This window comes from Phocoena sinus, chromosome 11 (assembly GCF_008692025.1).
Source record: "Phocoena sinus isolate mPhoSin1 chromosome 11, mPhoSin1.pri, whole genome shotgun sequence".
Taxonomy (NCBI): Eukaryota; Metazoa; Chordata; class Mammalia; order Artiodactyla; family Phocoenidae; genus Phocoena; species Phocoena sinus.
In genome coordinates, this window is record NC_045773.1 from 947,165 (window position 1) to 960,183 (window position 13,019).

The following is a 13,019-nucleotide window of genomic DNA, read 5'->3' on the forward strand; positions in this document are numbered from 1 at the left end:
CTCAGCCCCCCAGGGCCCCGAGCTTTATTCGGACCTGTCCCCACTTTCAGCTCATCACATCCATGATTATGAACATCAGTCCCCGCATCCTACCTTCCGAGGGCCTACTACGTGCCGAGCACTATTCCGGTCCCTAAAAATAACGCCTGTGGGTCACCGTCGCTCCACCACGACGTGCCAGCTAGCCACACCTGCTCTCCGCTAACCCTTACGAACATCCCTGCGAGACAGGCCTTCTTATCCCTATGTCACAGATGCGGAAACGGAAGCTGCAGGAGGGGAATGCTGCCCGGGATAACAGAGCGTGAGGGGCAGACAGGACAGCGCACAGGAACCATAGTTCTTTCCACGGCCGTCCCCTCTGCTCCGACGGGGCCTCACAGCAGGTACGCCGGGCTCCCAGTGCAGAGGGGCACCCTGGCCCCGGTATCCCCGCACAGCCTTCGCGTCAACGCCTTCTGCTCCTTTTCCTTTTTATTAGAAAACAGATCAAGAAAATATACACACTTCAGCCCATCCGCCAGAGTGGGCTTTGGGGGGGGGGGGGCGGGCGGAGGCTAAGGGGGATCAGAGCAGTCCTGGGGGCCCAGGCTGCAGGGAGCTGCCCTCAGCCAGCCTAGCCAGGCCTGGCCCTGAGACGTCAGAGTCGGGGCCGAGTCGCCGAGCAAGGCGAGGGCAGGTGGAGGGGGAGGCGGCCCCCAGCTGAAGCAGAGCTGGCCGCAGGCAAGTGGGGGACAGAGGGCGGGACAGGGCCTGCACGGGGCCGCTGCCCACGCACGGGCCTGACCCCCTGTTCTCCTCTGCCGGGGGCTCTGCATTCCCCAGCCGGCCCTCCACGGGCCCCCAGGCCCTCCCGCCCTCCCGGGGCAGCCAGGCTAGGTGTTGATGGCCTTCCAGCGCTCACTGTCCGTGCTGTTGACGCTGCCCATGTGGCAAGGCATGGAGGCCACATCGTCCAGGTAGGCCACCCCCCCGGCCGAGTCGAACTGCGTGCTGGCGGCCACCGCCGCCTCGAGGCCCTCCCGCCGGGCCACCGCATAGGGCTGGGGCAGGTGCACGTCTGGTTCCTCGGTCTCGTCCACTTGGCATTTGTAGGAGAAGAGGATCTTGGGCTCCGAGCTGGGGGGGGAGGAGAGAGGCAGGGGAGCCCCACCGTGGGTCAGGAAAGGCCTTCCTCGCTGGGGCTGGGCAATGAAGCATCAGACATGGCAAGAAACGTGCTGACGGCCCCCTAACACCCACCCCGCGAGGTCCCCTTCCTTGCTTTGATGTTGGAGTCCGCTGGGACACCGGTATTAAAAGCGGCCCTCCTGCTGCTGGCATGGGAGCCTGGCGAGCGCCTGCTTTCTCACCGTAAAACGGGTGGAAGGATTTGGACCCGGGGAAATGATGGGCCTTAAAACAGCACCTGCCCACGGTGCGGGGCAGACGCGGGCCCAGACCCCTGCCCCGCAGCACTAACTACTGCCCACCAGGTGCCCGCCTGTCTTCAGTCCTCTGGGTAACTGTCCAGGGAGAAAGCCTCACTCCCCATTTACAAAAAGGAGCCTGAGGCCAGGGAGATAAATCACGTGTGAGGTCATGCAAATCAGGGCTGGGAGGATCCAGTCCAGTCCTTCTTGCTCCAGAGCTGAGGCACCCCTGCAGCCCACCCTCAGACCTGGCAGGCAGGGAAGGGGGAGCTGGGGGCAGAACGCCTGCTTCCACCACGTCTGAGTCACGAAAGTGCACCCCACCCCACATTCACAGACACACGGGACTCGCCCCAGCACTGCTCCCCACTCCGGTTCCCCCAGATGGAACACAAGCTCCGCGAGCTCAGGGGTTTTGCGGCTACAGCAGGTGCTGAGGAGCAAGCTGATCTCTCCTTAAATGAAAACACGGTGCAGATCAGCAGGCACGGCCTGCCTCCCGCGGGAAAAGTGCACGTCTTTGTGTGTGGTGTGCATAATGTGTCATGTCTGTATTTATATATGTCTATGTGAACCTGTGCGTGCCTGTATGGGTGTGCTATATGCATGCGTGTGTGTACATGTGCATATAAACGCATACACGCGCACGTTACACATGTATACACCTGTATACACGTGTGTATGTTTATATCTATAGGGGCGCATGCATATGTGTGCGCGCCCGAGTGTGCACGTATATCTGCACGCACGTGCATGTACACACATGTACCCTGTCCGCCTCCTCAAGCTCCGGTCCCAGCCTGAGCTGCCCCCCAGCCCCGAGCCCAGAGGCTGGGATGCTGCAGTGGCGGCTGCGCGTGCCCAAGAGGCAGAAGGCGTGATCCCGACGGCGGCCACGCGGGGGCGCCCGCAGCCTGGAAGCTGGGGGCGAACAAGCCCAGAGCGCGACCTGGAACCCCGCCCCCCAGTCCCCCTCCCTGCAGCCCCCGCTGAAGGACTCACCCGAAGAAGCCCCGCAGGAAGGCCACGTAGATGAGGGGCGCGAAGAAGCTGAAGTAGAGGAAGGTGGTGGCGTCCACGCAGCTGGGGGGACGGGCAGGTTAGGGTTGCGGCGGAGCGACCCGGCCGGCCCCCGCCCCCTCCCGGCCGCCCCCCCCCCCCACCGCGCCCCGGCCGCTTACCAGAGCCCCTCGATGACGTCTGCGCACAGCAGCGCGCTCCCCAGCCCCTGCAGCAGGTTGAGCAGCGCCAAGATGCCCGCGTACACGTAGAAGCTCCTCCGTGCTGCAGGGTGGGCGCGCATGAGGTCCTGCCCAGGTGTCGGGACCGGACCGGCTCCCTGCTTCCCACCCACCCAGAGCTGTCCGCTCCAGGCCACCGCAAGGCCAACAGCCCACCCCGCGCCCAGCCCCGTCCCCAGGCGCTCACAGGGCAGGGAGATGCGCTCCTTCAGCGGGGTCTTGGGGAGCACGACCACCAGAGAGTAGACCTGCGGAGACACTGGCGCTGACCGGGACGCAGGGAGCTCCTGACCAGTGCTGAGCCCGCTAGCAGGCCGTGCCCGAGGCTCCGGCCACCCCCCCCAGCTCACCAGGAAGAAGAAGCAGGAGCTGACGAGCCAGAACTGGCGGCCCCCGTGCCCGTAGATGTTGAAGTCCTCAGCCGAGAGGTGGGCATCCGGGTACAGGATCTCCAGCGTGCCCTGCAGCGGCGGGCAGGGGAGGGTCTCAGGGGCTCCTGGACCTGGAACGCCCCGTCCCTGGGCTCCCCACCACACCAAGCCCCGCTCTGCCTGGCGCTCCGTCCCCTGCTCTAGCCAGCTCTCTGGCTACGCCCTGCCCCCCAGCTCCAGCCCTCAGAACAGGCCCGGGGAGGGGCAGCCCCCAAGTAAGAAAGGGGTCTCTGGACGCACGGGGATCTACAGACCTGCACTCTCCCTACCTGGACTGCTTGTTGAAACGGTAAGTTCAACCTACTGGATCGGAATTGGAGAGGCCCAGAGCCTGCCTTGTTAACCAGCAGCCCGGGTGATTCCTTAGCTGCATTTGAAGTTTGAGCCACTGCACACTCAACTCTGACTCAGGGCCCGAAGGCAGTGGATGCCCAGCCCCGGTGACCCGCGGGGCTGCCCTCCCCCACCTCACCTGGGTGACAGAGTAGGCCAGGGCCAGCACCGTGGTGATGGCCAGCACCCGCTTGATGCTCGACTTGCTCTCCAGGTGACCTGGAAGAAACGTGCTGGTCAGGCAGCGGGAGCCAGCCTAGGGAACCACGGTGGGGTCGGCCCCGGCCAGGGAGGGGCGGGGGAGCCCTGGCCGCAGCAGCAGACGCACCAAAGGCGAGGCCCAGGATGACCACGCTCAGCTCGATGGCCAGCAGGAAGAAGCGGGTAATCTCCCACAGGATCTGGACACAGAGCGGGCAGAGCGTCAGCCTGGGGGCCGGCTGCCCCCTCCCAGCGCCCAGCAGCCCTGCCAGCAGGCCCAGCCCCACCTTATCAGCGACAGTCGCAGCGTCTGAGGCGCTGACCGTCATGGACACCACGGCCCGGGCGATGCCCACCAGCGCCACCACGAACACCTGGTGAGCGAGAGAGGGGTTGGGGGGTTGGCGTCGGGGGACAAGAGCTCCAGGAATCGCAGGGCCTGCACCCCACACCCCACGTCTGCAGGAGCCCTCAATTCCTCAAGAATGGAAGGACTCCACACTAAACGGGCCGCCTGGGTGGGATGCAGGGAGGCCTGGCCTCCCCTCTGGGCCTTGGCTTCCTGGCTACGCTGACAGCCTGGGAAGGCTTGTTAGGGTGACGTGGTGCAGCCAGCCTGCCGGGTTCTAATCCCAGACCTGCCGCTCGCTGCCTCTGGGACCTGTCTGTGCTGCACCTCATCTACGAAATACAGGGAGACAGCACCCTGGGATCCAGCTGGGACTGTCAGTTTCTCAGTCACTACTACCCCGCCCCCACCCACCCCGGGCTTCTGTGAGCTTAAGTTCAGTTTTCTGACACATGTGAACAGAAGAGCCCAGATTTGTACACTCTCTCCTTTGTGCCTTGAAAACCATGTCCCATCTCAGGGAGGGTGACACCACTCAGGGCCACGCGCCCACTGTGTGCCGGGCCCCCACGGGGCTGGAGCTCTGCGCAGTCCCACTGGGTGCTCACGGGAGCACCGCAAACTAAAGCAGATCCACGTCACGTCGTGTAGGAGGGCACTGAGGTCCAGAGAGGCCAAGTTGTTGGCCCACGGTCACTCAGCACAGCTGGGGTTCAGAATGCAGTGGGCTTTTTCCCCAGCCCAGCATCCATTCCCCGATTTTCTTCCTGGGACCATCACCCCTCCTCAGTCCATACAGTCTGGCTGAGCTGACCCCACCATCCCAGCTCCAAAGTGTCCCTTTCCCTGCTAGTCACAGAGTCTGGATCAGGGATGAACAGGGGTTCCAAGGTGGGCCACTCAGAGGGAATTGCAGATCAACACTGCAGCATCAGGAAAGAGGTACCCTTCTACTGGAGATGGCAGGGAGGTTAGCTCAGAGCGGCTCTTGGCTACCTCTGATACCTTATGGGGAGAACTCATCTGCGATAAGGCCAGAGGACAGCAGAGATGCAGAGAGAGAGACAGTCCTGATGACATCAGTTAATGCCCTGGATCCAGCCATACCTGAAGCTGGTTTTTCATTACAAAGACAGCTTAAGCCAGTTGGAGTTGGGTTTTCTGTCACCAACTGGAATGAACTCACCAGGATATAGAAGGTGATAAAAATGGGGCTGGAGGTGACTCGAATCTTGGCCCGGGCAAACGGAAGCTTCCAGAGCAGGAAGATGAAGAACAGCACGTTGGGGACGAGCAGCAAGAGGTCCCAGTACCGGACCCTAGCAGGGGGGTGCAGAAGGCGGCTCACTGCTGGGTTTGTCTGCAGCCCACCCGGCGCGCTCTCTCTCTCTCTCTCTCTCTCACACACACACACACACACACACACACCCGACCCCGGAAACCCCCCGTCACGCAGCCCGGCAGGACTGTGCCGGCCTCACCTAGAGGTGCCGATGTCCTCGTAGAGCAGCAGCAGACAGCGGTGCGGCACGCTGATGTTGGGCGCCGGGGGCAGGGCCCCGCTGGCCCAGATCTCCTCCTCCGGGGTGTCCATCCCGCCAGCCGCCGGCCCTGGGGGGTGACAGCTACCACGTGAGCAGCGCAGGGGCTGTGCAGCCCTGGGCCTCTGGCGGGTGGTGGGGGCCAGCAGGTGGGGGGCAGGTGTGGCGCTCCCTCCCGCCCGGGTCGCAACCCAGCCCCGGACAGGGGCCATTCCTCGCTGTCGCCTCTGTGTCGGGGACTGGACGGCGGCAGCAGCACATCGCAGGGAGCACATGGGCCCGGGCGGCAGCAGGACGTGACAGATGCCAGCCTTTAAAACGATGACTGAACAGACTGGGCTCCTGACCCGGCGCCCCCATTTCTGGGCCATTCGCGACAGCCCCAGGCGGGAGCAGCCCAAGTGCCCCCATCAGCAGAACTGACACGTCAACGGGGCGTCCGCATGACCGGTGGAACGCCGGCCAGAAATGAGAGTGACTCCTGCCCTGTGGTGACACGGAGGGCCTGGCAGCCGGGCACTGAGCAGAGCCCGGCCAGCTGTGGGCACGCGGCCTGCCCCTACACGGGCACCAGGAGGGGTGCCCTGTGGAGGGTCGAGGGCGTGGGGCCAGCCCTGGAGACACGACCCGGTGGCAGGCACGCTGGCGTGCTCCAGTGTCGCGGTTCATGGAGCCACGCACCTGTGATCCAAGCGATTTTCCGTATGGGTTACGTGTCAGTAGATTTAAAAAAATGGAAAAGATGAATCGTTTATGCTGAGAGCGCAGGTCTCCCGTTCAGCAGGGAGCAGCCCAGGACACCTCCTGCAGGGTTTGCAGCGAAGCAACAGGATCCCACGCTCGTGCTGTGCTCACGTCCCTGGACAGCAGGCCTGCAGGGCAGCACCCCGCGGGCCAAGCTGTGGAACGAGCGCTGCTCTGCCGAAAGTGGGGAGATTCCGAAGCGGGAGGGCCGAGACGTAGGGCTCAGAATCCCCATCCTTCTCTCCCACAGGCCACCCAGCGGCTCTGGGATGGCGTCCCCACTGGCAGCCTGAGGATACACCAAGGACGGGAGGTACTGCAGGGGACAACGTGTGCCTGCCACGGTAGGTCCAAGGAAAGAAGCTGGTTTCCTCCCTGTTCCTGCGCTCTGCACCCTTCCACTGGTGCTGACGTGGTCGAGCACCTGCTATGAGCCGGCAGGTCCGGGTGCCAGGACGCACCTGCCCTCTTGGGGCCCTCATTCTCGGAGAGGAGGCCGACAGCCAGCACGAATACCATACTTAAAAAGCAAACCTCTCCTAGAGATAAGTGCTAAGAAGAAAACACAGTCTTGGCCTGTTCAAAGGGCAAAGAGCAGGCTGGAAGAGAGAGCAGAAAGGGTAGGGGCCAGGTCAGCCGGGACCACCGGCATGGTGAGCTCACTTTAAATGCAACAGGAGGGTGTAGGAAGGCGGGCGACGCAGCCCCGCTCCCATGTGGAGAGGCTGCCGTGGAGGGGAAGGGAGACTGAGGAGTGCCCGGCCAGGCCGGCGAGGACAGTGGCCGAACGGGCAGGGGCAGCGGGGGTGGAGTGGAGGGATCTGGGACCCCTTTGGGAGGGTTGGCCAGCAAGACCCGCAGACAGACGCACGTTGGGGTGAGGGAAGACGGCAGGGCAGGCTGAGGCCGGGGCTCTGGCCCGAGCCTCGGGGTGCCCAGCCCAGTGGCCCCGTGACACTGCCCCTCTGCCTCGCTAACGAGGTGCCCCGCCGTTGCAGGACCCTCCTTGATGCCCTGCGTTCAGGGCAGGGGCCCCTTGCCAGCGCCAGGAGCTGAGCCTCGGCTGCTGTAAGCCAGAGGTTTCGGAGTGGGGGTGGTGTGGCGCAGCGTGGGTCACCTGAGCAGGGCGCAGGGTGCCCATGTGACACAGGGTGGGGGTCCAGGGCTGCCTGACGTCCTGCAGGGACCCCACACGGCAGAGAAGCCCGTGGGGATGAATGGGGACAGAAGCAGGAGGGCCGATAGAGTGGGGAGGGGGGGCGGTCAGAGGGCTTCTCTTGGCCTTGCCTGTCCAGCACCCCATTTTCCCATGGGGGCACCTCAGCACCCCAGTCCCCAACCACAGGGTTTAGGTACTGCTGACTCCACTCCTCCACAACTCCAGGGAATGTGCACATTGGAGTCCCACGTGGAAAGAAAGCCAACACAGCGGTGAAAGACTGATGGAAATAGATCCTGGAGATGGCGCCTTGCAGGAGCCCCTGGATCCAGCCACACCTGAAGGTAGATACCCGCACCCCAGGTCGGACTTTTCAGTTACAGAATCCAACAAACTCCCTTTCCTGCGTAGGCCGGTTTGACTCCGAGTTGGGTAGACCTTGGTTATGCTTCTGGCTCTGCCGGGTTCTTTCTTCGTGACCTTGGGGGAGTCTTTCCCCTCTCTGGGTGTCACAGGACAATAACACCCCCCCCCCCCCCACCGCAACAAGGCTGCTGTAAGGATCAAGCGAGACCAGAGAAGTGAACGTCTACAAAAGGTCACACACAGAAAGGTAACTCCTGCTTTTCTTCCCGGAGGAGGGGCTGGGGGTCGTGCAGCAGGGAAGGATCTGGTTCACGGGTCCAAGCGCCACTTGCTATGGAGTCTGAGGTGAGGAAGGAGCGCGTCAGCTAAGCCCCCTCTACCAAGCCCTGCTAGCTCTGTAATAGCTGCAGAGAAGGCTCACGGAGCCCTGCCACCCTGCAGGGAGGTACCTGTGTCACCCCCTGCACAGAGCCCGGAGCCGGGCAGCGCAGGCCCCCAACCGGCAACTTGCCAGGGGCCCCTCCTGGGGCCTTGGCGTCTCCACCTGCAGCCGGGTTTGATCCAGAGTGGAGTGTTGGTAAGAAGCAGATTCGGGTCAGGCAGGTCTGGGGGCTAAGAGTCTGCATCTCTAACACCCTCCCAGCTGGCACTGCTGCTCTGTTGGCCCCAGACCACACTTGAGCCACACCAGAACTGCCACTATGTGTCAGAGCTCACAAAATCACTGAAGCCACGATAGAAAAGACAATGTACCCTTCCCTGCCCGCATGCAGTTGAGGCTTTCCACGGGGTCACCTGCTGAGCCACCACACCAGCCTCCAAGAGAGGGGACTGCTAACATCCCATCACACGAAGGGGAAAGAGGCTGAGACAGGTCAGCCTGTGGCCTGTATTCCCCTCTCCCCACCACAGGTGAGCTCCTGGCCTTGCTGGCAGAAGCCCGAGCAGTGGCAAAGTAAGGGGTGCTTAGGAAAGAGGGGATGGTGGGAAGGCTGGCTGAGGGCAGGGGAGTGAGGGGTGAAGCCAGACCAGAGGGACGGGGAAGGGAATTCTCAGAGGGCAAGTTCCTGGGATGCCAAGTGCTCTGGGGCACTGTCTGGGGCGTTTCTTCCACCTGGGAAGGACTCTCCTGACCTCATTAACATTCCAGTGGCCTCTTCCCACCCACCTCCTTCCCTCCCTCCCTCCCTCCCTCTGTGGGCAGGATGCCAACTGGCTAGGGTCCTGCGAGCTGGACCTGCTGTGAGACCCTGGACCAGAAGGACCTTCCCCTCTGTGGGCCTCCGCTTTCCCATCTCTCATCTGTGCAGTGGGTCTGACCACCCAGAGCTACTGGATGGGAAACCGTGGGGCAAACAAAACCCTGAGCAGAGAGGCTGCTGCTTAAACGCCCCTCAGGGCTTCCGACCGGAGCTGGTTGATGAGCCTTAAAACCCTGGAACCGAAACAGGGTGAGGAAGACTCCACAGGACAGAGCCAACCCCCTAATCCTTCAGACTTGGGGAGGGGGGAGGTGGACCCTGCCAGGAGCCCCCAGGAGGAATGACAGCCCTGGGCCTTCAAGGTCCAACCTGGCCTCACCCCTGCCAACTGCCCTGACGATTCCCTTCCACTCTGCAGCCCGTCTTTCAGCCTGTTCTCCAAGCTGCTGTGCTGTTCCTACCTCAGGGCCCCGGTGTGTACTCCTTCCCAGCTACGGCTCACCATTCGGGCCACCTCCTCTGAGAAGCCCTCCCTGACTACCTCTGTTTGTCTGAAGCGGCCCTCGCTGTGTGTTTGTGGGTTGTCCAGCCCACGCATCTCATGACCCAGCCACTCAGGACAACAAACGTTGTGAATGGACAGATGAATGTCCAGCAGAGTGCGGCCCAGCCCTTCTGGGGAGTGGGAGGACCGTCTGGGAGGCCCTCGGCCCCGTCCCTACTGCACCGTGAGGGCAGGTCACTCCTCGCTCCCTATCCAGTGGACCCCCGCCCTCTCGGGCCCGGGGAGCCGGAAGTGGGACTCGGCCACTCGCAGGGACGTCTTCCCGCACTACCTGGATCGCAGGGTCCGCAAGCCCGGCCTCCCCGGGGACCCAGGACGCCGGCGCTCTGCGCCCCCTGCCTGCCTCTGGGCGGGAGGGTTGCTCCCGGCGGCAGGAGCGGCAGGCGGGACGGGGGCCGCCGGGATCAGTTCCCGCAGCTGGGGCAGGAGAGGGGTCTCCTCCTTACCTGAGGCCCCGGCCGCCCATCCGCCGCCGGCCGCGGACCCCGCAAGGCCGCGGGACTCGGCCTCCGGCGCTCGGGCTGGGGAACGTCGCACAAGAGGCGCGGGCGGCTGGCTCCCGCAGACTGGGTGGGCGGGCGGGCGGGCGGGTAGGGAGACGCCGTCGGGCCCGACACCGCGCGGCCCTTCCGACAGCAGTGACCCGGAAGGCTGGCGCGTCCTTTTCGTTCCGCCGAAACTGCAAAACAGCCACTGTCCCTACTTGCGGCACGCAGGCCCGCCCCCAGTCCGCAGCGGCCTATAGGAATGGGGTTACGCAGAAAAGAGGGCGCACGTAGCGAGAGGAGCCAATCAGATCCCCAGGGGGCGGGGCGGCCCGCCAACCTCTTAAAGAGACAGCGCGCGGCCCTCTCGGCCGCAAGGGGCCTTGTCTTCAGCTGTCCGCGACCTGCGCGCCCCCCCGCTCCCTCGCCCGCGACCTTTCTCCCGCAGGCGGCAGCCGAGCGTTCGGGGAGGAGCCTCCGCCGCCTGCCTGAAGACCTCTGGTCCCGGGGGACAAGCCCCGCCCGGACCGGCGCGTCCCCCGCGCACCTGTCTTCGCGGCCGCGGTCGACGCAGTGCTGCGCACCCTCCGCCACACGGCAGCTCTTCAGAACAGCTGTAATCAGTCGCATTTCAGGAGAACCTGAGGCTGAGACGTTAAGTGCTTGACCGAAGCGGCAGGACCAGGAAGTGACAAAGCCCAGAACTGGGGTTTGATCCGCCTCCTCTCACCTCTAACTACAGGCAGCCTCCTCCGGGAAGCCTTCCCGGATTAACCTCCTACGTCCCTGCTGTGTTCACTCCTCTTTCCCCTCTCCCGGGTTCCACCATGTCAGGCCCCTCCTGCTTCTGAGTCCTTATCCCTCCCAACATATCCCTCCCACCTGTTCCTCACTGGGTGCTCAAGCCACACTGGTCTCTGTTTCTGTTTTTTGGCTATACCAAGCTTGTTCCTGCTTGTGGGTCTGCACCTGTCCCCCCACCCCCACCCCGGCCTGGCTCCTGTCACATGACCCCCCTCTCCTGCTTGACCCCCTAGCCAAAGTAGCTGTCCAGTCTCTGTCACACAAAGCCCCTTTATTTCATTCCCAGTGTTACCAAAACTGGGTTCGTCTGTTGGTGGACGTCGAGCGGAAAGACACAACCAAGGCAAAGAGCAGGAGAAGGAAGAACTGATCACTTGCAGTAAGTAAGGACAACATAGGGGACTTTTCCCAAATTCGTGCTTCCCCAAGCAACAAAATTGGGGATGTTTTAAGCTAAGGGTACATGCGTATTCATCAAGGGGCTTGGGCAGTCTAAGTTTTAGTTAATTGAGGTCATGAGGTTCAGAGGTGGTCACCATCATCCTCCCTTAGGGTCCAGTCGATCTGATGGTTGAGCTCTTCAGGCTAATTTTTGCCATTGAATCAGAACAGGGAATCTTTAGAACTGATACGTTGTCTAGCATTGTTACTTCTCTCACCTGATAACAGTTTGTTTCTGCATTCTTTTGCTCCTTTAAGATCATTCATTACTGAGACCTGTTTAAGGGTAAGCACTGTGGCCAGGCTTCCATCCCAACCAAGCCAAAAATGGCTTCTCTTATGTCAAGAAAGCCATTCCTGGTTCTCTTTCTCGGGAACCACCTGCCCCATCTGCTTACACAGCAGCACTAACGGGTTCGTATTCACTTAGTCACTTCCTAGTTCAGCATCAGCCTCCCCAGACTAGAATGTCAGTGTCGTGAGCACAGAGCCACGCTTATCACATTCCCTGAACGTGCGGAGGCGGACTCAGGGCCTGGTGCTTGCCGTAGGCACCCACTGATCACAGTAGCCCCAAGATACACACCCCGTGACACCACACTTGTTTTACAGCTGGGCTGGAATGAGACCGGGCCCCAGTCTTGGCCTTGCTCCTGTTCCGAACAAGGGGAAGGTGAGGAAGCCGCTGCCTTGTGACCATCTGGGACCCAGTTTATCTGGACCTTGGTCAGCATGCAGTTTCTGTATCAGCCAAGAGAGGCTGAGCTCCATGAGGCGCCTGTCTTCCTGAGTGGACAGCTCCAAGAGTTTCTGCCAGGAAGTTACATGCATTCCCCCTGCACACCTTTAATCGGCAAAACAAGTCATAGGCCACTTCTGACCTCCAGGGGCAGGAAACTTCCCTTCCACCCTGTGCCAGGAAGGAGGAGAAATGGAGAATCGGTGACTAAGCCCAATGAGCCCCCTCCCTCCATCTTTGTTTTTTTGAGACAGTACAGACACTGGAGGAGGCGGGAGTTTGCTCTTGCTACCACCATGCACAATTCTGCATTTTGTACTCTGAGTTTTGGGCCCCACGCATAGGTTTCGTGGGATTTCATTTGTGGAGTAATGAGGGTATCTACCTCCCCTCCCTCTAGGACAGAGGAGTGCTGACTCACTGCAGTGTCCCCTGCTCGCCAGACAGAGCATGGCAGCAGCGAGCTTCCCTGGATGGTAGTTCAGTAGATAAAGATCTGACTCTCAGGTTCCATCCCTCACCTGCACCAGGCTCAGGGTGGTGTTCCTCCCGAGGCATGGCTGACAGGAGGAGATGCTGCTGCAGAACGGGGCTCCCTAAATAATAGACACAAGTGCTTGGCTCAGCAGCCGGACCACGAGGCAGAGGCATCCAGCAAGCCCTCCCCAGGTCCAGGCCCAGGCCCAGGCCCAGGCCCGGGCCCACGGACACTGAGACGACATGGCAGCTGTTTTAAGCTGCTGGATTCCTTCCCTGTCTTCCTCCCGCGCCCCCATCTCAGAGGTGGCGCTGTCACCCACCCAAGCCAGAATCCTGCTGCCATCCTGGGTGCCTCCCTTTTGCTGTCCCGGGTCCCCAGGACCGAGAGACTCCATCTCCTGAATACGTCTTGGATATTTCCCCTCGTCGTCATCGCTCCCGCCCCTACCCGGGGCCCCATCCCGAGATGCTTGTTCACCACACAAAAGTGCCAGGGCAACAGGGCTGAGATCCAGCCCTGCCCTGC

General features: G+C 62.2%; 1 protein-coding gene across 2 annotated transcripts; it reads right to left on the reverse strand.

Moving 5' to 3' along the window:
* Positions 1 to 456: 456 nt before the first annotated feature.
* Positions 457 to 10,780, reverse strand: TPRA1 (transmembrane protein adipocyte associated 1). Of its 2 annotated transcripts, XM_032648479.1 has the most exons (12): positions 10,577 to 10,780; positions 9,991 to 10,223; positions 5,449 to 5,578; positions 5,154 to 5,286; positions 3,906 to 3,992; positions 3,746 to 3,818; positions 3,557 to 3,636; positions 3,004 to 3,114; positions 2,841 to 2,901; positions 2,594 to 2,696; positions 2,415 to 2,495; positions 457 to 1,119 (listed from the first exon to the last, which is right to left on the reverse strand). In XM_032648479.1, exons 1-12 carry the CDS (start codon positions 10,657 to 10,659, stop codon positions 876 to 878), a joined length of 1,419 nt encoding a protein of 472 aa, XP_032504370.1. In that variant the 5' UTR covers positions 10,660 to 10,780; the 3' UTR covers positions 457 to 875. The 2 variants fall into 2 exon arrangements, with proteins under 2 accessions (XP_032504370.1, XP_032504372.1); XM_032648481.1 differs by lacking the exons at positions 9,991 to 10,223; positions 10,577 to 10,780 and adding an exon at positions 6,190 to 7,873.
* Between the last annotated feature and the right edge of the window lie 2,239 nt (positions 10,781 to 13,019).

Coding starts and splice junctions, on each gene's coding strand:
- TPRA1 (XM_032648479.1), bottom strand. CDS start 10,659: ATGCGACTGATTACAGCTGTTCTGAAGAGCTGCCGTGTGGCGGAGGGT. Junction 5,287..5,448: donor GAGGACATCGGCACCTCTAG/GTGAGGCCGGCA, acceptor CCCCCCTGCTAG/GGTCCGGTACTGGGACCTCT. Junction 1,120..2,414: donor TTCCTGCGGGGCTTCTTCGG/GTGAGTCCTTCA, acceptor CTCCCCCCCCAG/CTCGGAGCCCAAGATCCTCT.